The 26276-nt window shown below is 36.0% G+C and overlaps 1 protein-coding gene across 1 annotated transcript; it reads left to right on the top strand.

Moving 5' to 3' along the window:
* The first annotated feature begins 208 nt into the window (after nt 1-208).
* LOC131959095 (prolyl 4-hydroxylase subunit alpha-1-like) lies at nt 209-26232 on the top strand. Its single transcript, XM_059324203.1, has 15 exons — nt 209-547; nt 4465-4563; nt 5348-5444; nt 7919-8070; nt 9199-9336; nt 12040-12294; nt 13183-13367; nt 14199-14375; nt 15879-15949; nt 17568-17667; nt 17779-17832; nt 18768-18833; nt 19294-19362; nt 22695-22791; nt 22951-26232. The coding sequence occupies exons 2-15, from the start codon at nt 4470-4472 to the stop codon at nt 23019-23021; spliced, it is 1626 nt and encodes a 541-aa protein (XP_059180186.1). The 5' UTR covers nt 209-547; nt 4465-4469; the 3' UTR covers nt 23022-26232.
* The last annotated feature ends 44 nt before the right edge of the window (nt 26233-26276 follow it).

The raw sequence follows: 26276 nt of genomic DNA, 5'->3' as shown, positions 1-26276 counted from the left end.
AGAGAGAGAGAGAGAGAGAGAGCGAAGAAAATTGCAATTATTTGAGGAAATTGCAGTTTTATGAAAATATTGCAATTTAATCTCAAAATCCATCATCGACTTGTTTTACATTTATTTAGTTATTTGAATTTCATTTTGTAACTGGTTCAACTTTTTTTTTTATTAACATGGTGTCTAATTTAATTTAATTTGCCTGTAATTGTCCTTTCTGCTGTTATTCACTGCTTCGTCCAGCAGGTGGCGGTAAACCTTCCACCTGCTCCATTTTAAGAGTAGAAGAAGAAGTTGTGTTTATATATCTCTTGCTGGCTAGCTGGAGACTCTGGAGCAACACAAACATATATATTTTGTGTTTTTATACTCGTTTAATGAACCGAACAGGATTTTTGTGTTTCGACATGTGTTTTAAAGTCTAAATACAGTAAAAACGTAGTCTGTCACGTCTTCGTTGTGCGCTGAATGAAACATTAACTCAGAAGAAGTCGGTTTATTATCTAGAAATTTCTCCAGCTGCTTCCTCCGGAGGATCTGTGACAACAGCGCAGAGGTAACGTTACATCCATAGATGTATACTGCCCTACAAAGTCTAACTGCAGTAACTACGTAAAGAGTAAAACTGATAAAAACTGCTTTAAAGTTTTTTTTTAACGTTTTTTAACTGGCCAGCCAAATGGGTTATAGGTAGGGAATTGATATGACATTTATTTCTACATGTATCGATAATGTAATTTTTATGCTCAAAAATCATGATGATTTATTTGACCTTTGACTCCAAAAATTAAGTTACAGCACTCTGTTTTTTTTTGTAAAAGGTTCAAATAGTAATGCACAAACACAATGCAGTAACTATAATGTTTATTTAAAAGTGTTTAACAGCTCTATTCAAAGATTTGTGTGTTTTACACTTAATATAATAAAGTAATGCTAAATTTTAGTCTTTATATAATTTTAGCTCACATTTTTTCTTAATCACTATCTAGATAATAATTTCCCTATTAAATAAACTTATAATTTCTATTGTTTTTGTCTTCACTACACTGTATCACAGTCAAAGTTTAGCTTTAGTTTTGAGTTCTTACATTATTATTTCTCTGACATAAAGCAAAATTGAAATCTAAAACTTTGTCACAACATAAAACAGACATAGAGGAGTTCATTTTTAGTTATAACTCAATTTCGACCAAAAATGTAGTTACTGCAGTTAGACTTTGTAGGGCAGTATAGTTACATCACCTTATTTACTCTTTGTTCTTGTCTGTAAATTAACCCTCTGGAGTCACCAAAAGCACCAGAGCATGACTTCTTCATGACATCCAGACTAGAAAACAAAGCAGCGTGGAGCCCTACTGTAAATTTACCTCTAAAGTTCTGGCTGTAAACTCCATGAGGACAGTTTCAGTTTGATGATGATATACCAAGTAAAACTGGAGGCAAGGTCAAATATATTTAGTATAAAATGATAGAACTGGATGTAAGCCTCTTATATGTTATATTTGCAACATTTGTTCACATTTGCAACATTTAATATTTTTCATTGAGCATGATAGTGTTTTGAAAGTTAAAAAAAAGATGCAAAATAACATTTAATGTTGGACTAAAGGAATAAAAAAGACACAAAATGACCACAAAAAGACACAAAATGACTTTTAAAAAAGACACAAAATGAGTAAAAAAAAGTCAAAATGAGTAAAAAATGACACAAAATGACCAATAAAGACACAAAATGACTAAAAAAAAGACACAAAATGGCCATAAAAGACACAAAATGGGAAGACAGAATGACCAAAAAGAACAAACACAGAAGACACAATATGACAAAAGACACAAAATAACTAAAAAAGACACAACAGACACAAAATGACCAAAAAAGACACAAAAAAGACACAAATGACCAAAAAAAGGCACAAAATGACTTACAAAGAAACAAAAAGACATGAAAAGGATTCAAAAATGGACAAAATAGCCCTATAAGACTCCATAGAGTTTAATATTCTGGATGATGTTCTGACCAGTTTACCCGCTGACCTGTCTCAACATCTGTTGGTGGGGTGAATTTAATGTTAAAGTTGCAGAAAACTAAACACTTTTGTCTTGGTTTTTGAAATTGTATTGGGTCTTTATAGCTGTCTAATTTTATTTATATTTTATATGGTTTTATCTTGTATATAGCTGTTTAAAATGTTGTTTTGTTTGCAGTTGTCTTCTTTTTTTATATAGCTGTATTCTATTTATATTCTTGTAATTTTTTGCATGTAGGTGTCTTATTTTATTTGTATTTTTGTCTTATTTTTGTATATACTGTAGGTGCACAATTGTATTTATGTTTATCTTATTTTGTGTAGATAGGTATATTATTTTATGTGTACATTTGTCTTATTTTTTGTATATAGCTGTGCACGATTTGTATTTTTGTTTTGTTTTTTTGTTTACAGGTGTCTTATTCTATTTGTATTTTTGTCTTATGTTTTGTCTTGTATATAGCTGTTTTATTTTATTTTTGTTACTTGTATTTTTGGCTTTTATCTTATATGTCGTACATATAGCAGTTTTATTTTTAATTCGTCTTTTTATTGTTTTGTTTTTTAAATCTTGTATATAATGTGTATTGCAGTTTTATTTTAATTTTATTTTTGTCATTTGTATTTTAGTTTTTTATCTTTTCTATAGGCTAAATCATTTTTATCAGATTTTTATCTTGTTTTATTTTTATCACTCAGCTGCAGTTGTGGGATCAGTTAAGTTAAATCATCTTTTTATTTCTGTAAATGTGGCAGTGTTGGCCAAAAGGCCCTTTAGCTGTTTAAGCAACGTTAAAACACACAACATGTAAAATCAGAAACAGGAGAAAGTTAAACATGAAGCAGCTCCACAGGATTAAAAGAGTACACTCAATATTTTTATGACGCTAAGTCAATAATATAGTTTGTTAAGTGAACCCTTGATTTAATAACTGGTTGAGCCTCCGTTGGCAGCAATAACCTCAACCAAACACTTCTGATAGCTGCTGATCAGACCTGCACAACGTTCAGGAGGCATTTTGGACCATTCTTTGTTACAGAACTGCTTCAGCTCAGACATATTCCTCTGAGTGCATTTTCCTGTGGAACTAACCTTGCTTCTGGATTCTGGTAACTGTATTTGCTTTAAATTGCTTTTCTGCTTGCTGAGGTTTTCTTCTTTAACATATAGCACTCCTGTAGCGATGACAATTAGCTCTTAAAGTTATGTACTTACTTGATTCCTGTGGTCTAAGTCTAGTACCATCAGGTTGAATGCACTTATTGTAAGTCGCTTTGGACAAAAGCGTCTGCTAAATGACATGTAATGTAATGTAATGTAATGTCTGGTGTGAACGGCTCTCTGGAGGTCAGTCCACAGCATCTCTATTGGATTGAGGTCTGGGCTCTGACTGGGACACTCCAAAAGGTGGATTTTCTTTTTCTGAAGACATTCTGAAGTAGATTTACATTGATGTTTAAGGTCATTGTCCTGCTGCATCAGCCAACTTCTACTGATCTTCAGCTGGCAGACAGCCACCCTGACATTAACCTGTAGGATTCCTTGATTAACCCATTGAAGCCTGGAAAGCGTTTACGTCATTTTGTAGTATTTTGTATAAGCTCTCAAATACTTTTTGAATATCATTTCTATCTGCTACAGAGGCTGAAAAATCTATTATTTAGTAGAAGAGTTCACACTTTTTTTTCCAGAATTTTTCCAGAATTTCCAGAAAATTAGAAGCTTATTTTAAAATCGCCCAACGGTTTTTCAGGCCTCAATGGGTTAAATTGGGTATTAATTTCCCCTTAATGATGTCAAGTGGTCCAGGCCGTGAGGCAGCAAAGCAGCCTCAAATCATGATGCTCCCTCCATCATACTTCAGTGTTGGGATGATGTTGTCATGTCGGTATGCGGTGTCCTTTTTACATCATACATAGTGTTGCGTGTTCTTCATGAACAATCCAGCCTTTGTTTCAACAGTCCACAAAACATTTCCCCAGAAGTGTTTTGTCAAGATTTGGCAAACTTCAGACATGCAGTGATGTTATCTTCGGAAAGCAGCGGCTTCCGCCTTGGTGTCCTGCCATGGACAACACACCTGTTCAACCTTGTGTGTGTGGTAGACTCATGACTAGGGTTGTTACCTCACTGAGCTTTCTGCGTTGGGCCTTTGGAGTGAACTTGGCTGGGCACCACTTCTAGGGAGAGTAGCCACTGTACTAAATCATCTCCATTTGTGGACCATTTGTCTAATTGTCGACTGGTGAATACCTAAAGTCTTTGAGGTTAAAATATTAAAACTTTTTCTCAAAATCCATCTTTTATTTTTTTAAATTCCAGAAGTTACATGAACACAAATAGTCGTATTTACCTTTTTAAAATAACATCAATATGATTTAGATTTAAATCAGGAACTGCTGATGATGATTTCTGTGTGTCTCCGTCTGGTTTCTGTCTCTGCAGACTGGATGGCTCTCTGTTGGTTTCTGATCCATGTCCTCCTCTTCACCTCCTCCTCCTCCTCCTCCTCCGCGGCTAACACTGAGTTCTTCACCTCCATCGGTGAGTAAAACCAGTTTCCTTTGACTCGTCCGCTTCACTTTGTGGAGGTAAACTGAGCATTGCTTTCATTGTGTTGTTTTCATTGCAGTAAAAACACGTTTCATAAATATTTCTTCTGGAAAGAACCACATACAAAAATACCATCAAAGTTAATTTCTAAACTGAGGAACTTTAAACTGCAGAGGATAAATATGTGAGATTAAGATTTGTATTAATATTTTATGATAAATTAGTTATTGAATATAACTGTATGGGCTTTCATTGATAAGGAAGCTAAAAAGTTAAATAAATACATACGTAATTAAGTTTTACTAATTTCAGAGAAGGGGTGGGATTAAATTACAAATGAATTAATCTTCCTTTTTTTGTTTTCTTGCTTGCATATATATTCCATGTCTATGCAATTGTATGACAATTTTGCTTTTTTTATTTATAAATTAACAACTTTTTGAAAAGTAAAGATTAGTGTCAATATATTAGAATAAGTCTAAGTAAATAAATAACTGTATATTATTGTATAGTCTTGCATTGATAAGGAAGCTAAATAATTAAATACATAATTACATAGTTAACTATTACTAATTACGTAGAAGGCGTAGGATTGAATACCAAATTAATTAATCTTTCTTTTTGCTTGAATATGTTTTATTTGTCTGTATGCAATTGTACGACAATTTTGCTTTTTATTTAACATGAAACAATCGTTCACCTACTTATTTAGCTGAAATCTTTAAAAAAAAAAAAAAAAAAAAAGGGAAAAAAAGTTGATCAGATGTGTTTTCAGGTCACATGACCGACCTGCTGTTCACGGAGAAGGACCTGGTCACCTCCTTAAAGGATTACATCACAGCAGAAGAGAGGAGACTGAAGGAAATCAAGAAGTAAGAGACAGATAGAGACACGTTTTTATATAATATATTAGGTTATATCAAATTATAATTATTGTTTAATTCTCACTTTTTGTTTATGAAAAGCACCTTGGCAATATAGCAAATCATCTGATGTCAAAGTCATGTCAAAGAAGAGATGAGAAGTTTTGTTTTGAAACTAAATTTTGAACTGAGCCATGTTGGTTTCGAAAAAGCTGACTCTTCAGAATGAAACAGATCATTTTTCATATATATATATATATATATATATATATATATATATATATATATAAATAACGTTTAAATTATATACTATTTAATTGAAAACTTAAATAATTAAATAATCTTCACTACTTAAACATTACATGCCCCCTGAAAGACCTCTTGTCCCACCAAAAGACTTCCTGCTCCCCTTAACAACCCATGTCCTCCTAAAGACCACCTGTCCCTCTAAACATCCCCTTTCATCCTAAACAAAAGTTTTTGAATCCAAATCCCAGCATGGATTTTTCTCTGGTGTTCCTCAAGGTGTCCTGCTAAACACCCCTTTTCCCCTGAAGACCGTCTGTCCCCCTAAACTTCCCCTGTCCCCCTAACTAAAACACAATAAACAGGAGGAATGGAGTGGAAGAGGTTAATCTTCAGCCACACTTGGAGGACAGATGAGAGTGTCCTCAGTTACTGAGTTTCAGGAAACTTTTTTTTGTTGGTAATGAATCAGCAACTTTTACCTCCGCCCTGTAATACACACTGTTTAAGCAACGTTAAAACACACAACATGTAAAATGAGAAACAGGAGAAAGTTAAACATGAAGCAGCTCCACAGGATTAAAAGAGTCTCGTCTCAAGACCCATTTTTATTCCTTGGCTTTTTAACACTGCGTGAGTTTTGTGGTCCTCTGTGTCTTTTATTTATTTTATTTATTTTACTACTTTTAACTGCGTCTTTTATTTTATTTTACTATGTTTATCTGTTTGATTGTATTGTTTTATTTATGGCATCATTTTAGATTTATACACTTATTATTTATTGCTGATTGGTATATGGAATTGTTTGTTTTATTGTTGATTTTATGTACAGCACTTTGGAGACGTTTGTGTTGTTTAAATGTGCTATACAAATAAAGGGGATTGGATTGGATTGGATTGGATTACACTCAATATTTTTTTTTTTTTTTTTTTTTAAAGATTATTTTTTTGGCATTTTGTTGCTTTATTGATAGTGAGAGATAGAAAGGGGGTGATAGAGGGGAAGACATGCGGCAAAGGGAGCTCAGGCCGGATTCGAACCCGGCTCCGCCGCAACACACGGCATACGTGGTTAGCGCTCTACCGGTGTGAGCTACCGGGACGCCCCACACTCAATATTTTTAGTACGCTAAGTCAATAATATAGTTTATTAAGTGAACCCTTGATTTAATAACTGGTTGAGCCTCCGTTGGCAGCAATAACCTCAACCAAACACTTCTGATAGCTGCTGATCAGACCTGCACAACGTTCAACGCGTGTCACTATTGCCTATGGCAATGGCCTTAACGTTTGCATGTGTATACTGAAATAGCCTAAACTGTCTCATCAGTCTCTCTTTGTAATACATGGACTGCTCGAATTGTGAAGGGAAGCAGCTGTTAAACTAAAAATTTGTCATCATGAAGTAAATAATTATTTGTACATTGAGACGAGCGTGCGCACAGGCGTCCGCTATGTTCGCACGTGGCACGACACTTTTCACCCGTCACCCCTTTATTATCTGGTGTACTCGCAGTAGGCGTGTCTGTACGCACGCCTATTTATCAGTCTTCATGCAGGCGCAGACGATGTGGTTAAGGCGTTTTAGTATAGTTCACTGGCATAAAATGCCCCCATACGGCACAAATTACCCCTTGCTGTTTGATTTCCACAAACACTACACAGCGTGTACCTGTATGGTCATGTAGAATATTACTTAACAGTCGCGTGGTCTTCATGTCGCGTATTTGAGGCGTAGTTTTTAGTAGTGTGTGTGTGTGTGTGTGTGTGTGTGTGTGTGTGTGTGTGTGTGTGTGTGTGTGTGTGTGTGTGTGTGTGTGTGTGTGTGTGTGTGTGTGTGTGTGTGTGTGTGTGTGTGTGTGTGTGTGTGTGTGTGTCAAATACATTTCTGTATTTTGGGCGACTATATGGCGTGAACTTTTGTTGTGTTTCCTGCTGAGAAACCTCCTTATTGCCAGTATACTGTAGAAAGCCATCCGTCCTCTGAATGCTCTAGGTCTCTAGTTTGTGGTTGTAAAGTTTTATGAGGTCACAGCAGCTCATTTTATACACTGAGCTCAAGTTTCACTGACTAACATCATCACACGTGAATAAAATTGGTCTCATTGAATCCACAAGAGTCTCAGCTTTCCAGTCATACCCGATTCATGCAACTCACAGACTGTGTAATGACCCCAGTCTGCAGAATATTCACATACAATAGGACAGAACAACACATTTGTACTGTGTGTCTTCAGATGGGCGGACAAACTGGACGTCCTCTCTGCAGCGGCCACCCAGGACCCCGAGGGCTTCCTTGGGAACCCGGTGAACGCCTTCAAACTGATGAAGAGACTCAACACAGAGTGGGCGGAGCTGGAGAGCCTGGTGCTGACTGACATGTCGGACGGTAACACACACACTCACACACACACACACACACACACACACACACACACACACACACACACACACACACACACACACACACTGTCGCGGCAATTTTAACAACTGCACTAAGTTAATGGGTGAGCTGGCCAAACACAAAGCACTCAATACTCTTATTCAGCAGGTTTTATTAGCACATTCGTATTCCATACACCGCACAATTCCGAATGGCTATTTTACAGTACAACAAAGTCCCGTACACCACTCGACTTATATCTGTTGTATTTCCCAACATTAATTCTTCAGCAAGTTTCAATGTGGCCCTATCTTCCTGCCCTATACATCACACCAGGACAGAGCCCACTGGTCTACATGTTCCCCTCAATCATGGTGCTATCAGAGTTAAGTTCACAGAGTGAGTTCCCACAATGCCTTGCATCTTGAATATCAAGTAGGTCGCCACCTACTTCATGTCCCACCATGCAGGAAACACCAAATTTCCTTCACAACACACACACACACACACACACACACACACACACACACACACACACACACACACACCTCTCACTCTCTGCTTAGAGGAAAGAGGATGTAAATGAATAACTGTCAGGTCCTGATGATGATGCCAAAAGGCCCTTTAGCTGTTTAAGCAACGTTAAAACACTAAACATGTAAAATAAGAAACCAGAGAAAGTTAAACATGAAGCAGCTCCACAGAATTAAAAGAGTACACTCAAGATTTTTATTACACTAAGTCAATAATATAGTTTGTTAAGTGAACTGTTGATTTAATAACTGGTTGAGCCTCCGTTGGCAGCAATAACCTCAACCAAACACTTCTGATAGCTGCTGATCAGACCTGCACAACGTTCAGGAGGCATTTTGGACCATTCTTCGTTACAGAACTGCTTCAGCTCAGATATATTCTTCATCCAGTGGACCTCGTGCGTAAATGCGCACAGCCTCTTCCTCAGTTTGGCGCCTGACCAATGGTCCAGTCCTGATACACTGTTATAGACATACACGCGTGTCACTATTGTACTAAAGCCAACGCTTCAGAGGCCTTAACGTTTGCGTGTGATCCATCTTATTTAATTACCTACTGCCAGGGACGCTGACTGTTCCTCCTCTCCTTCGTTTTCTTCAGTGTTCATCTCTAACCTCACCATCCAGAGGCAGCACTTCCCCAACGACGACGACCAGACCGGCGCCGCCAAAGCTCTGATGCGGCTGCAGGACACGTACCAGCTGGACACACACACCATCGCCACCGGAGCGCTGCCCGGTCAGCAGAAACATTATTATACACACCTGCTATGATAATTGACCTATGGCTAAGCCACACCCCCAAACGCGATGAGCCAATCACAGTGCGCATAGCTAACTCAATACACTCGGACATTCTCTGCTTCCACATCCATTGAAATGCATTGGAGTTAGTCCGTTTTCAATCATTTTTATGTGTTTTTTGTTGAGATTTTAAGTTTAAAATGGTCAAACGGTGTGAATGGGGTACATGCAACTCTGACACAAGGTATAGCCCAATAATATGGGAGCAGTAACCCGGTTCCCTATGGCAGTGATTCCCAACCGCTGTTCCGCGGCACACAAGTGTGCCGTAAGAAATCAATATCTATCAATATCAAATCCAGCGACTCTGTCTTAACGAGCGCTAACGAGGTCAGCCGGCTCGTTAAAAGAGCCTCTTGTTAACGAGCCGGTCGACCTCTTTAGGGGCAGTTAGCTACAGTTAGCTCTGTAGCAGTACAGTGTGTATGTGCTGCTGCTGCAGGAGGTGTTCACTTAGCGATCTCTGTTTGTTTACAACAAGCACCGGAATGAGCGGTGTCAGTGGGGTGAAAAGACGAGTGAAAACCTCTAACCTGTTAATGAAGGCCCTTTTGATGACTTCGAGATGATATTTCATTTTTCTGTCTCCAAAAGTGATTAATTGCCTCCTGTGAAATTTCTCTGACTGTCACAGCTGCCATAGCACCCATCACCGAATGTTGACAGTTTGTCCGAGTGAGTGGAGGGGGCGGGGCTTAGCCATAGGTCAATTAGATAATTAGAGACGGTTTTCAATACTATTGGGAGAAATTTACAAGAAAGAAAGTCTAAATATGATCATAAAGCCATAATATAAAATGTAATATTTAAAGAATTAAGTTCAAAGTATATTTTTCTTGTCAGCAAACCTTCTGTTAGGCAGGCATAAAAATTGAAAATATTAAAGAAATCAAACTACTTTTTAAAGTGCGTTCTTATATAGTACATCTCAGAAATGTAAAATAGTATTTGTTCTTTTTAATTTAAGTGATTTGTTAGACAAAAGTCAATCTTCCGTCCAAACGTGATACAAAACACATTATTATTTATTAGAATTAATATGTATTAAAGCATTTATTTATGTACAATGAATAATTTAAATTATTTATTATTATTTAAAAAAAATGTATTCCAATACTGCAGGTATTAAGACAATTCTGACATAACAATGAATATTTTTACCCACTTCATACTCTAATACAGATTAAAAATATATATTTTAATATTATCTTATATTTTAAAAAATCTGATGTAATCATGGATATTTTTTACCTCTTCAAACCACTAGTGAATTATTAAAAATGTGTTATATTTGGTGGATCTAGAGGAACTGGAGTGGAGGAATAAAGATAAATATTTACTGAGAATATTACTGGTGGCCTGTAAGAAGAGGGAGGCACTAGTGCAGATGAATGGATTGATATTGTGTACAGCATCTTTGTAATGGAAAAAATGACTTTCAATTTAAGAACACAAAAGGAGGTATTTATTGAAAATCGGGAAAAAATTGATTACATATGGATATAAAACTGGATTTCAGGAAATCTCAGATTGGACTATCAGAATACTTTCATTTCTTTATACCTTTCTTATCCCCTTTTGTACGCTTTTACTTTTCCCTTGATATTTTCTGTATTTGTCTATAGGTCTTCATGTTGATTGTTTGTTTGTTCATTTCCATGTAAAATCAAAAACCAATAAAAAGTAAATGACAAAATATACATATATATATATATATATATATATATATATATATATATATATATATTATATGATAATATAAAAAAGAAAAAGAAAACTGAAACTGAAAACTTTAACCATGATTAGTTTTTATTTTATTTATTTAACCTTTATTTAACCAGGGAATATCCCATTGAGATTAAGAACCTCTTTTTCAAGGGAGCCCTGGCCAAGAGGCAGCAAACACAAAATACAGTTACATATTTACATAAGATACAGACCTTAAACGCGTTATGAGAAACAAGTGTTGTGGAATTGGCCTCAATAACTCTTAGTTTGGATTTAAAAGTGCTCAAAGAAACAAAGTCATTTAATTTCCATTCTTTCTGTAGCATAAAGTGCAGAGTAAACAAATGCCCTTTTACTCAACTCCGTACGAGCAGAAGGGACAGAAAGCAACAACTGATCTTGTGAACGAAGAGAATAAGATCCGGCATTTCTCACAGTAATTAAGGTGCAAATGTACGAAGGCAGCAGTCCCAATATTGCCTCATAAATGAAAGTATTCCAATGACTAGCCCTTCGAGTGGCCAGAGCAGGCCGTCCTACCTGGGAGTATAATTCACAATGGTTTAAAAATCCACCGAGGGAGTATTTAATTTTTGAGCTGCCTTTGCACATCAGACAAGCCTCCTCAAAGTCATCTTAAAACCTATTTTTATTCCTTGGCTTTTAACCACGCATGAGACTCTGCTCTTGTTTTTAGTGTTTTATGGTTTGCTTTTATTTGTTGTTTTTTAAATTGTCTTTTAAAAAGCAATGAATCTATTTATTTTAGTGTTTATTTCCTGTTTTATTTATTTTATTGTCTCTTGTTCTGTTTGTTTACGTACAGCACTTTGTTGCGGCTGTGGTTGTTTTAAAGTGCTTTACAAATAAAGTTGAGTTGAGTCCCTGTCTCTCTCTCTCGCCGTCTCAGGCTCGTCCTCCGCCACCTCTCCCCACAGCTCTCTGACTGTGGACGACTGCTACGACCTCGGGAAGGTGGCGTACTCGGAGGCGGACTACTACCACACAGAGCTGTGGATGGTTCAGGCCCTGAAGCAACTGGACGAGGGCGAGGCGTCCGGCACCGTGGACGCTGTCACCATCCTGGACTACCTGAGCTACTCTGTCTACCAGCAGGGGGAGCTGGAGACCGCGCTGGCCTTCACCCGCAGGCTGCTGCAGCTCGGTCAGTCCACCCCTGTTTATTTTGGCTTTTAAGCCCGCAAGACATAAAATTAGATGTTTACCGTTTGGTGATTTAGGATTTATAAAAATGAAGAACCTCATTCGACAGCATCTTTTTCTAGTTTTACAATAAAAATCAGAATTTTGAGGGGGTTTTTTTTAAGGCGGTGAAAATCAATAAATTTACATGCCATTAAACATACCAAAAATAATATTAAACATTAATATTAACCAATTAGCCATTAATTAAGTGACAATAATAAGACAATATTAAAGAAATAAGTTTAGGAAAAAATGCAAAGGAGAAATAATGCTTAAATGAATACATATAACAATGCAAATTATAAAATAAATGTATATATAAAGAAATTAAATTCATTTAAAAAAGAAAGTTAAAAATAGAGAAGTTAATTCAACGGTGTATAAATAAAGAAGCAGATGACAACAGAAATATCAATTCATGTCACATTTGTGAATTTATTAATGCCCATATTTTATTTTAATATTATTGCTGGTACATTTAATGGCACATTTGTTTAATTATCCAGTTGTTTTTTTTGTGGTAACACACATTTTAACATAATTTGTCTAGTTTTGAATACATTTTTTTAGATTCATGTTCTCAACATCTATTTATTAAATAATTCTGTTTAGACTGGAAAATTTGAATTTAAAAAAGCATTTCACAATTTTGTCTTTAAGATTTTCAGTGTGAATCAAAATTTAAAGTGTGTTTTTTTGTTTTAGTCTTGAAGTAGACTGTCTAATGAACAAGAAAAACAAAATGTGTATATTAATTAACCTATAAAACATTGAGGACAACAGAATTGACATCCATGTTGACCTTCACTGACGTCTGACTGAACTCTTTGTGATTCTGTCCGCTCAGACCCGAATCACCAGCGAGCCAACGGGAACCTGAAGTACTTTGAGTATCAGTTGGCCAAGCAGCAGAAGGTGGAGGAGAGCGAGGAGGACGCGCGGTTGAGGAGGGAGACGCGGGGTCGACCCGCCGACTACCTGCCAGAGAGGAAGAAGTATGAACAGCTGTGTCGCGGCGAGGGCCTCGGGATGGTAAGGAAACAAACTTTACTGTTCAAGTACAGAATATGAGATAAGGAGGCAGTCATTTTGCACTAGAAGAGGAGTATTTATTGAAAAAAAATGATTGCACTTAAAATTCTATAAATGTTTTACTTAAAACATATAACTATATAAATATAGTTATTTTACTCAAATAAAAATAGTGATTGCACTAGAATAAAAATGAGTTCACTTGAATTTAAATAATTATTGCACTAGTATGATTTTTATTTTTCACTAGAAAAAGAATATTTGTTTCACAAGAATTAATATAATTATTTAATTTGAATAAAAATAATAATTGGAGTAGAATATGGGTATTTGTTGCACAGGAATAAATTGTATTATTGCATCAGAATTAATAAATTATTTCTCTCGAATAAATATAATTATTGCACTGCAAAAAGTATTTGTTGCACAAAGATGAATGTAAATTATTGCACTAGTGGGAGTGTGATTTTGCACTAGAAAAAGAATATCTATTGCACAAAAACAAAATTATATCATTGCAATATTAATATAACTTTCACTAATAATTGCACTAGAATAAGGGTATTTATTACACAGAAACAAATATAAATTATTGCACTGGAATAAGAATATTTACTACATAGAATTTAATTTAATTATTTCACTGGAATTAATATAATAATTCCACAAGAATAAAATTATTCATTGCACAAAAATAAATGTAAATTATTGCACTATAATTAGAATATTTATTGCACCAGAATACATTTAATTATTCTGATTTAATTTATCCTTCTGCCTTTGAAACACATAAATGCTCTCATCTGTTCACTTGCTTGTCTTTTCTGTCAGTCTGCTCGCAGGCAGAGCCGCCTCTTCTGCCGTTACTACGACAACAACCGGCACCCGAAATATGTGATCGGTCCGGTGAAGCAGGAGGACGAGTGGGACGGCCCCCGCATCGTCCGATACCACAACATCGTGTCGGACGCAGAGCTCGAGAAGATTAAAGAGCTCGCCAAACCTCGGGTGAGTCCACATGTCACCTCACAATCTATAAACAAACAAACAGTTTCCCTGTGGAGGTTCTCACCAAAAAGTAAATAAAAATGTATATGGAGGACAGAAGCTGCCAAAATGAAAATTAAATAAAGGACTTGATAAATAAATGAATACACTATTCAATATTTTTAATTATTAATATTTATTTTTTAAAATGTATTTACATAAATTAATTGATTAAAAAAATAATAAATACATGTACAAATACATTTAAAATACATTCAAAAAAATAAATGAATACATTTAAGAATGAATAAAAAGTAGATAAAATGCCATGACTTTGAAGTACATATAATGGCATATAAATTAATTTATTGAGCTATTTTTGTTTTTTTATAAATAAATAAATACATAAATGTAAAAATACAAAAAAAAACTTTCAAAAATGTATGTATGTATTAGGGCCGGGACTATAATGCGTTAATTAAGATTAATTAATTACACAAAAATGAACGCGTTAAAAAGATTGACGCATTTTAATCGCACCTATTTTTGCACCGTGGAACGTTTCTCACTGGATGAGTTTCAGGCGGACCGATTATACTGGAGCACCAACTAGCGTTCATGAGTTCAGACAACAACAAACCACAGTGAACATGAAGGAAGAAACTGATGAGACGCTTTGGTTGGCCCCGTGGATGATGGGACATTTAGTTACTAAAAACCAACGGATGGAAGCGTCGATAAGAGCATGGTTGTGTTGCTATGCAACAAGGAATTCACATAGCACCGCAGCACATCGAGCCTCAAGTATCACCTCAATGCTAAACATATAGCAGCTAGCGGCTAGTGTGATAGCTAGCGTGGATTGTGTTTTTCTTAAAAAACCAAAGTATTCTAGTTTACAGAAGGTCTACCTACCTATAGGCTACCTGAATTTATGAAATGTACTATATTTCTAAATATGCTATTGCTACTCTTAATGGCAAAAATTGCACTGGTCTGTTGGACTTGAACAAAAATAAACAATATTTTTGTTGCTTAAGCTTATGTATTCAGTCATTATTCAATGGTATACTAAAAATCCATGTGAAAAAAATTACTTCTCACTGTTCTCAGGTCAAATATTTATATGCAATTAAAATGCGATTAATTTCGATTAATTAATTACAAAGCCTCTAATTGATTAGATTATTTTTTTTAATCGAGTCCCGGCCCTAATATATATATATACATATATATATATATATATATATATATATATATATATATATATATATATATATATATATATATATATATTTTAGCAATTAAAACCATTTGTCACATTAATCAATATTGGTTAATACATTATTTTAATTTAATATTTTTTGTTACATTTAATGGCATATTTATTTATTTATCAAGTTCTAGTTTTTGCAGTTTGCGTGATATACAGTCATAAAGTTGGTCCACGTGTCTGTGTAAATGAGTGTGCGTGCGTCAGGGAGTGTGTGTCTCCCTGTAACTGTCGGCCGATTGGCTCCACAGCTGCGTCGGGCCACCATCTCCAACCCCCTCACTGGTACCATGGAGACGGCCCACTACCGCATCAGTAAGAGGTAAGAGCTGTTGGAGCTGGAAGGACGTCCACAGGGAGACAGCCGCCGTCTCACCCCCACTGTGTCCCCCAAGATGTCCCCCCCTCTGGGTCAGCTGCTCTGCTGACACACAATTAAACAGCCATGTAATGTAAATAATGATAATGTATTAGTTATGTTAATGTTAATTTATTAATAGTAATGTTGAGGTTTGGTGTCACTTTGGGCTCAATTTCTCACAATTCTTTACATAAATAAAAAAAAAAAAGAAATATATGTAAAAAGAAAATACATTTCTAATAAATAAATAAAAATGCAAAAATGAATAAATTAATTTAAGGAATTCTCAAAAATAATTAAATAAAAGGGAGAAAAGTTTATTTAATACGATTCATTTGATTTATTCCTACATTTATTTTCACTGTTATTTTTGGTGCATTTAATGGCATATTAATTAATTAATTGATTAAACCATTTATTTATTTTTATCAATTAAAAAGTGTATAAATTGTCACACCACTTCACACTATTTTTACAAACCAAACCAAAGAATCAATCAATCGATTAACATTTTTAATTCTTTAAATACTTTTTTTTTACTGCAGTAAATTACCTCAGTCCTCCCTCCGCCTCTGTCAGAGTCTGTATTTATTAAACTCTTGACCTGTGAGCAGGAAACAGAGCTGATGTTTAAACTCTCTGTCCAGAAACTCTCGTTGCTTCCCTGAATGCAGCGTCTCTGTGTCAGCTAGTGACCTGTCTCTCTCTCTGTCTCTCTCTCTGTCTCTCTCTCTGTCTCTGTCACATTAATGTGAGCTAGCTCAGACGTGCTACGGTGCATGACTCTCATACAGGCAAACTGAAAACGGTCCATTACAGAATCTCCAAGAGGTAAGAAGAGCTGGACGTCACACAGAAGGCTCACCAAAATCACTAATATTATATAATGTAAATAAAATTTGACTTAATCATGGATATGTTTACCTCTTCAGGCCTCTAATAAAGTATGAAATAATATATTCAAATATTATATAATAACAAAAAATCGGACTTAGTCGTGGATATTTTTTATTCTTCCTGCCTCTCGTAAATGATTTCTAAAATGACCTCCCATAGAGAAACATTGTGGATCTCCAGTGGAGGGTGGTGCGTCGGGCCCTGGCTACAAACAGACGGTCGAGCAGGAAGTCACTTTTTGTTTTTGTCAGACTGAGGAAACATTACAACACCTGTGGCTTGGCTGTCCCAGACTGGCTTCACTTTTCTCTGTGCTGCAGCAGTGGCTTGAACAAACTTAAAAAGACAGACTGTTTATTTTTAGTCCAAGATATTCTGCAGCACAGCGTAGGAGCATTTGTCTGGTTAACTTTCTGATAGCGAAGATAGCGATGTGGCTCAACAAAATGAATGAGACGGGCTCTTTTGTGTAGGGTAGATCACGGGGACAAAAGGGGAGAAGGTTGTATGTTTTTGGTTTAAATATCATTTCTTGATGTGTTGTATTGTAAATGATAAATTGGTCTCCTCCTCTCCTCTCCTCTCCTCTCCTCTCCTCTCCTCTCCTCTCCTCTCCTCTCCTCTCCTCTCCTCTCCTCTCCTCTCCTCTCCTCTCCTCTCCTCTCCTCTCCTCCCCTCTCAGTGCGTGGCTCGGAGCGTTTGAGCACCCAGTTGTGGACCGAATCAACCAGAGGATCGAGGACCTCACCGGCCTGGACGTGACCACAGCAGAAGAGCTGCAGGTAACGCTCAATAAAATCATTAAAATTTTTCCTCACCCTTAATTTTTTAAGGGTGACGTTTATTTAATCGTAATGTTTAGTTTAGATTGTTGATAACTTCTGTCTCTGCAGGTGGCGAACTACGGAGTGGGAGGACAGTACGAGCCACACTTTGACTTTGGACGGGTAAATAAAATATTTCCTGAACTGTTTGTGTCTTTGTTTACATATACAGTTGAAACCAGAAGTTTACATACACTGTATAAAAAGACACATATGCTTTAACAGTTTTGGCAGACCACAGGACATGTCTCCAAAAATTAAGGTCTTTGTCCCTGTGTGCATTTGCAAACTGTAATCTGGCTGTTTTATGTTTCTTTTGGAGTAATGGCTTCTTCCTGGCAGAGTGGCCTTTCAGTCCACGTCTCAGGACTTGATTCACTGTGGATAATAACACACTTTTACCAGCTTCAGCCAGCATCTTCACAAGGTCTTTTGGTTTTGTTCTTGGGTTGATATGCACATTTTGGACCAAAGCACGTTTATCTCTGGGACACAGAGTCCGTCTCCTTCCTGAGCGGTATGATGGCTTGACATTCCCATGGTGTTTATACTTGGGTATAATTATCTTGGTTGATTTTTTTTTTGTCTTTCCCATGATGTTACACAAAGAAGCAGTGTGATTCAGGTGTGCCTTAAAATACATCCACAGATGTGTCTCGAATTAACTCTAATGTTGCCAATAAACCTACCAGAAGCTTCCAAAGACATGACAGCATCATCTGGGCTTTCCCAAATTGTTTCAAGGCATAATAATGTTAGTGTATGTAAACTTCTGACTTTGAAGAAAGTAATAAAAAATTGTCTAAAAAAATCCTTCTCTCATTATTCTGGCATTTAGCAAATAGAATTAATTTTGGTAATCCTAACGGACCTAAAACAGGAAAAGTGATTCTCTGATTTCACAGTGACAGTGAGAAAAAAAGCATATGTGTCTTTTTATATAGTGTATGTAAACTTCTGGTTTCAACTGTAGTTCATCTTTAAAAACTCTGAACCACATGTTGAGAACCTCTGGCTTGTGTGTTCTCCATCGTTACTGTTTGTCATGTTTTCTTCAGAAAGATGAACCAGATGCTTTCGAACAGTTGGGGACAGGAAACAGAATCGCTACCTGGCTGCTTTACGTCAGTAATATTTATTATTGCATGATTATGAGATGATTATTTAATTATAATTAATAATGTCCTGCTGCAGCTGATGAATAATAAATAAATTATTTTAATTATTATGATTTATTATGTGCTGCAGCTGATGGATAATAAATAAATGTGTTAAATGATTATTAATGATGATTATTTAATTATTATTTATAATGTAATGCTGCAGCTGATGGTTAAAAAATAAATGAATTCAATTACCATCAATGATTTAACGCAGCTGATAGATAATAAATAAATGTATTAAATTATTATTAACGATAATTATTATTATTATGTATTATGTGCTACTGCAGCTGATGGATAATAAATAAATAAAAATAATTACCATTAATGATGAATAAATGCAGCTGATAGATAATAAATAAATGTATTAAACGATTATTAATGATGATGAAAGACAATAAATAAATGTCTCCTCCTGCAGATGAGCGACGTACAGGCAGGGGGCGCCACAGTCTTCACTGACATCGGAGCTGCTGTTTGGCCCAAAAAGGTAAAAAATAATTTATTATCAACGAAGACAAAAAAAAAGACGAAAACAGAAAATAAGTTAAAACCAGTTAATTAATCTAGAATTGTTGCTTCAAAAATACAAAAGTTTTGGAAAATAATAAAATAAATTATAATTATAACAATAAAATTATAATACAAATAAATAAATAAATACCACCAACTCTGCTTGAGATGTGTCGTGAGTCTTTAGTTAGCGGCCTCCTTCTCTAAATACAGCAGTAATTACTTTGTTTTTCAAGCCAGGGAAGACACCCACTCTCTGTGGATCTTACAGACCAATTCACTGCTTAATAATGATCTCAGAATTGTTTGTAAAGTATTAGCTGGACGGCTTGAACTGAGTTTGCTGGAAATAATTCACCCTGACCAGAATGACTTTGTGCAGGGAAGGCAGGGCTTTCACAATATCCGTAGAGTACTTAATATAGTGTTTTTAGTAAGTCTGGCTGTACAGACACTGCCATTCTGTCATTGGATGCAGAGAAGGCCTTTGACAGGGTGGAGTGGCTGTATTTATTCGAGACTCTGCAAAGGTTTGGTATAGGGGGGACATTTCTCGGCTGGATTCGACTTCTTTATGCTGCTCCACAGGCTGTAGTTTTAACAAATGGGTTATTTTCAACACCTTTTGAACTGCAGCGGGGGACAAGACAGGGTTGTCCCCTGTCCCCCCTGTTATTTACCCTTGCTATCGAGCCACTTGCTATGGCGATTTGAAAAAACACCGACCTGAATGGAATAAAGATAGGAGATATCAAACATCGCATAGCTTTATATGCAGATGATGTAATTCTGTTCTGTTCTAACTTGAAACAGACTCTAACTACTTTGCTTTCTCTCACAAACACTTTTGGGGTCTTTGCAGGCTACAAAATAAATAGCACCAAATCAGTAATATTATTTATGAACGAAATTTGAGAGACTCAACCCTCCAATTCATACTTATTTTATGGTTTCATTGAAAGGCTTTGTGTATTTGGGTGTGATGATCCCTCCTACCATTGACAAAATTGTCCCAGTGAACTACAATCCCTAACAGATAGAGTTACAGAGCTCATAAACAGGTGGACAAGATTACCTATGTCTATGATCGGGCGCATCAATGTTTTGAAAATGTCGATTTTACCCAAGTATTTGTATCTTTTCCAATCTATGCCACTTGCTCCCCCGCTTTCTTTTTCCCGGTCACTTGAAAAGCTCTTCTCCTCCTTCATTTGGAACAACAGGCGTCCCAGGCTTAGGCTCACATTGTTATATCTACCATATGATAGAGGTGGATTAAAGCTAGCAAATCTTATGTGGTATTAATGGGCAACTCAAATCATCTTGTGAAGGACCATCTCCCAGCCTGGGTTTCAAATGAATCTCAGGCCCCGTTTACACGAGGACGCTTGCGGGTAAAAACGACAAAATATTTTATCAGAAGTGCCTTTTGTTTAGACAGTGACGGCGTTTTTGGGGCTTAAAAACGCAAAAATCTGAAACCACCTTCCAAAGTGGAAAAGTTGAATCCGCTCCGCCGTAGCGTGTCCGTCTACACTGACAAGACGCAAAACTCTGCTCAGATCTGCTCACGTCACGTATGTGTTTACGTCACATACATGCTCCAGTACAGGAAAATAAACAAACGTGGGATTATTTCCATGCGTCGGACCTTCAAGCTGCCCTGGCAGCTCTAATAAACTTACAGGAGTCTTTCCACCAAATGTACAGGATATGTACAGATAGTATTAGTGAACAGAGAAGGATCTGTAATTACCTCCATCACATTTTGGATGCAGCAATTGGTCGGAGGCGAGCCAGACGGCTTTGGACCTGGGAGATCTAGTGGATGGTGGAGAACTTTGTGGAAGGAGAAGCTGATGAAAATACGTGGTGTGAAAGCTTCCACATGCCCAAAGATGCTCTTATGGCTTTAAGTGATGCCGCCTGGCTGCATACAATCCAATTCACACACTTTAGCCTCGCCGTATGCAGCAGATTTCCTCCCTAAAACGCTCGTCTAAACGCGGAATAAAAAGTGAAGACGTGACGCCACTTTTGCGTCTTCTGTTCAGACCGTCATCATGTAAACGTAGCCTCACTCAATTAATATTCCTTTGAATTTGTATTTATATTCAGCCAACAAAAACAAATTAATCAAACAGATCAAAATCCCCTTCCTCAAAAATACAGTAATGATTTCGCACAGTGCTTTTTTCAGCCTGGAAGAGCAGACAGCGGGTTTAAAATCTGGTCATCTCGAGGTGTAGCTAAAATAGCTGACCTCTTTAAAGACAATCATACTTTCATGTCTTTCGAGGAACTTAAGGCCACGTATTAAATACCCTCAAAACACTTCTTTAAATATCTTCAATTGAGAAGTTTCATACTGTCCGGGCAATGTAATAGGTTGAAACTTCCCCAACTATCTACTCTTGAAGACTTTTTGATGAGGTTTTCAGAGTCCAAGGGGTAGGTGTCCTTTCTTTATAATTTATTTGTAAGTAAATCCAAAGAGTCATCACAAAACATATTACAATCATGGAGATCCGATGTGCAAGAAAATCTAATAGAGGAAGAATGGGCTAGAGCTTGTTTAACAGCTCAAACTCAAACTGTGAATACAAACTCTAAATTACTACAATACAAATGGATAAGCAGACAGTATATAACCCAGAGTAAGCTGCACCTTTTTAACCCAAATACTGGCATTAAATGTAAGCAACAAAAAGGTTCTTTACTCCATTGCATGTGGGAATGCCCTCTTATACTCTCTTTTTGGGAAAAAGTGTTGAACCTGGCCAGTCGAATTATTGAAAAAGAAGTACCTCTCAAACCAAAGTTATGCTTACTGAATATTTACCCGGACAACTTTTTGACCTCCAAAAATGAAAAATCCTTACTCAATATTTGTTTTCTGGAAGCTAAAATATTTATAGCCTGCTCATGGAAAAGGGGTAAACCTTGTACTACTTGTACTACTACTTTCTACTTGGCTTCAGAAAAGATAAGCTACACCACGAAAAAACAAGCTTGACAAGTTTTGGAAAATCTGAAAGCTTTTCTATAATTTCCTTGTGTGTGTGTGTGTGTGTGTGTGTGTGTGCATTTTTTTCATCATCACTATTGCTATCATTATTGTTGTTGTTTTCTTTTATGTGCCTTCTTGTTCTATGTTGTTCACCGTTTGTAAATTAACAAAATGTGCAATAAACATGTTTAAAAATAAATAAATACCATGTCTCAGTGTGACATTTGATTAATGGATCCACACATTTTTTAATAAATTAAAAAAATTAAAACAGCGAGGTGTCACTGTGTTGCCTTCAGGGGACGGCGGTGTTCTGGTACAATCTGTTCCCCAGTGGAGAAGGAGACTATCGGACCCGACACGCCGCCTGTCCCGTTCTGGTCGGCAACAAGTGGGGTAAGCTCAACAATTCAGATGTGATGATGAAAAGCTTTTGAGAGTCTGGAAATATTTGGTTTGGGTGCCTTAAAAGTGCTTGAATTTAACTTCTTAGAAACTTGTACGAAATCTTATTTTTACATGTGGTTCCTGAACTCATCGTCTGTCCGTTCACAGTGTCCAATAAATGGATCCATGAACGAGGGCAGGAGTTCAGGAGGCGCTGTGGCCTCCACCAGACTGACTGACCTCCTTCTCTCTCCTCCTCCTCCTCCTCCTCCTCCTCCTCCTCCTCCTCCTCCTCCTCCTCCTCCTCCTCCTCCTTTCTCCAAACTGCTGATTCTGTGGCTGCACATGTGATCTGATTCACTTTTACCTGAACAGTGAGTGTGAGGGGTGAATTTTCAAAGAATGGATTGATTTGCAATGAGGCTCATTTGCATAGAAAAGGGCCGATTTTGCACCAAATGTATGCACATTTACCTCATTTAAATATGTGCAAATAAATCTGGAGCAACGAGACGCAATATGCTTGGCAGTGCAGCTAGGGGTGCAATTCACTCTTTGAGAGTACTTTGACAATTACACGTTTTTTTCCCTTGTTTGCACATATTTTGCAGCCGCAAAAGCCTCTCAACCCCTTTGTTAATTCAGTGGTGTGTGTGTGTGTGTGTGTGTGTGTGTGTGTGTGTGTGTGTGTGTGTGTGTGTGTGTGTGTGTGTGTGTGTGTGTGTGTGTGTGTGTGTGTGTGTGTGTGTGTGTGTGTGTGTGTGTGTGTGTGTGTGTGTGTGTGTGTGTGTGTGGTCAAACAGCAGATATGACTCCGTCACTCACATGTGTTACATCACAAAAAGCTTTTTATTTTTTATGTTTATTCACACTGTGAATACCTTCAGTCTGATATATTAACCCTCTGAACCCCAAGCAATTTCAGATCACGTTTTCCTTGTTTTTTACTTCAAAATATATAAAATATATATAAACTCTGTAAGTCCTGCAGCAATATGGAATCAGCACAAACATGGCTGGAAGTGGGAACGACTCAAACATGTCTGTTGTGCAGAATAACACAGTTATAATGACGTAAATCATAATTTAAGGAAAAAGTTTAATTTTTAAAATTGCAAAAGGAAAATATTTAAAAATAAATGCATCAGTAATGTGAATAAATTAATTAATGGAAAACTAAATAAATACATTTACAAATAGCTAGAAAAAAAATCTATAAATAATATGATATAGGAATAGTGTTAAATATTAAATTAATAAAAAATAAAATAATATATGGAAAAATTTATTTTAAATTTTATATAAAAAAATTAAATACATTAATAAATGGAAAATTAAATTGGAGTAAATAAATAAAGGTTTTTTTGTTTTTTGCTCATAAGTGATGACATGTATGATAAAATTATTTTGTTTTGTGGGAAAATGTTAATAAGCAGTTATTATTATTTTTGTATCCTTGGTATATTACACATTAAACCAACAAAATCAGACAGTCAAATTAATGTTGAATTAAGTAGAAAAGTAAAAATTTTTAGACACCCAAAATATTTATTTATTTTATTTTATTTATTTATGAATAAAAATACAGAATAAAGAGATTTTGATGAAATGATCAGGAAAAATAACCAAATTGTATCTAAAAATATATTTCAAGCTCAGGTTTAATTCTTTATTTCTGACAGAAGAGTTGGTCACACACAAGGGCCATCAGTAATTTGAGAATCCGGCGATAATTTTATCATTCTTTTTAAAGTTTGATAGATGTCATTTTGATGATTTCTTTTTTTAATCTAATTTTATGTTGGTGGGTTTGTGGGGTTCAGAGGATTAAAGTTGTTTGAAGTTACTTTCCACAAAAACCACTCCGTCACACGTTGTTTTATAATAATATAAAGTACCACAGTGTAGAAATACTCTTTCTCAAGTAAAAGTACACATTTGATACTGATTGTGTCACTCCGTCCTCCCATCATGACCTCCTCCTCCCACTCTGAATGCTGACACCCCTCTTCTCCACCAATACAATCTGTGTGTGTGTGTGTGTGTGTGTGTGTGTGTGTGTGTGTTTGTACTTCCTACATAGTGAGGACCGGAAAACACATTTTTAACCAACGGAGTGAGGACATTTTTGCAACATTGCGACATTTCTGCCGGTCCTCACTTCTTTAGAAGCCTTTTTTGAGATTTCAGACTTTGGTTTAAGGTCACATGATAATGATAATAACTGAAACTTTATTGTATGGTTACAAAACTAACTAAAATTATAGTTTGTGTGTGTGTGTGTGTGTGTGTGTGTGTGTGTGTGTGTGTGTGTGTGTGTGTGCGTGTGTGTGTCTGAGGCTATTTCAGCCTGGAGGTCGTTCACTGACAAACACTGGCTGATGACATTTAAAGGAGGCGTGCTCTGTGACTGTTGTCCTCTTGCTTCTCCTTGTCATGTTGAGGGTCGTTTCCCCCTTTAATCCTAATTATAACAGTCGTCACATGAACGCATCACGAGTGCAGATATTTTTAAATCATGTTTGTTGATCTCTTTAATAAAAGTTGCTCTGATTTCTTCACATGACATCAAGAAAACTGCTATAAAATGGAATATTAATATTATTTTTCACTTCCAATGAGTTAAATATTTTAACCAAAATCGGTTCGGATCAAATATCAATTTATTTTTAGGATTAATAAAAACCCTTTACATTTATATATCTATATCTTGAGAGATCCCTGAACTTTGGCTTTAATGAAGAACAGGACAGTCGTCGGCCAATATGATATATATGATATATATCATATATTGTTTAAATTGCAACCTTTTCTTTAGTTTGTTTCCATAATGCCACTGTTTTGCTTTGATTTTATGAATTATTTTCTCAATCCTAAATGCTAAGGGGAATTTTTCTATTTTCTTTCTTTTTAACAGTAGGTTTTAAAAAAAATATATAATAGAATAAGCACAAATATTTTGAAAGCGATATGACTTTCTGTTTACTAGGTTATTACTATGGTAATAAGAACTTGTGTTTTCGTTCTTGGCATACTTGAAAGATCAGCAACAACATTGATTTGATTGATTTTTTTTTTTTGGCAAAATCAGATAAAAAAAAAGACTTGCACTTGTTACCTCTGCACTTGTTACCTCTGTGGATCTATATCCATTTTGGACAATCTTGACATTAAATTATCATATCGTCCCATGCCTGGTTTACTTCCTGGTTGGCGTGAAGAGGAGGACATCTGAGTACTGCAGCCTTTAAAAACAACAACAAGTATTCTTTAAATATCCAGCTGTGGTTCATCACTGACCTCAGATCTGTTTCACTGCTTTAGGAAATGTCACAACTATTTTATGCAAACAAATGTTCTGTGACAGAAATGTTGTTTTGTTGAATGTTATGGAGGATGTAAACAGTGTTTCTAATCAGAATAAAGTTTAAAGTTCTGCTGTAAACACAACAGTGAGGAATCTATATTTATTATTAATCTTCTACTTTGTAGTT

Source organism: Centropristis striata, chromosome 21, assembly GCF_030273125.1.
Source record: "Centropristis striata isolate RG_2023a ecotype Rhode Island chromosome 21, C.striata_1.0, whole genome shotgun sequence".
Lineage (NCBI taxonomy): Eukaryota > Metazoa > Chordata > Actinopteri > Perciformes > Serranidae > Centropristis > Centropristis striata.
The sequence above is the reverse complement of the archived record's forward strand: the minus strand, read 5'-3'. Positions and strand labels throughout refer to the sequence as shown.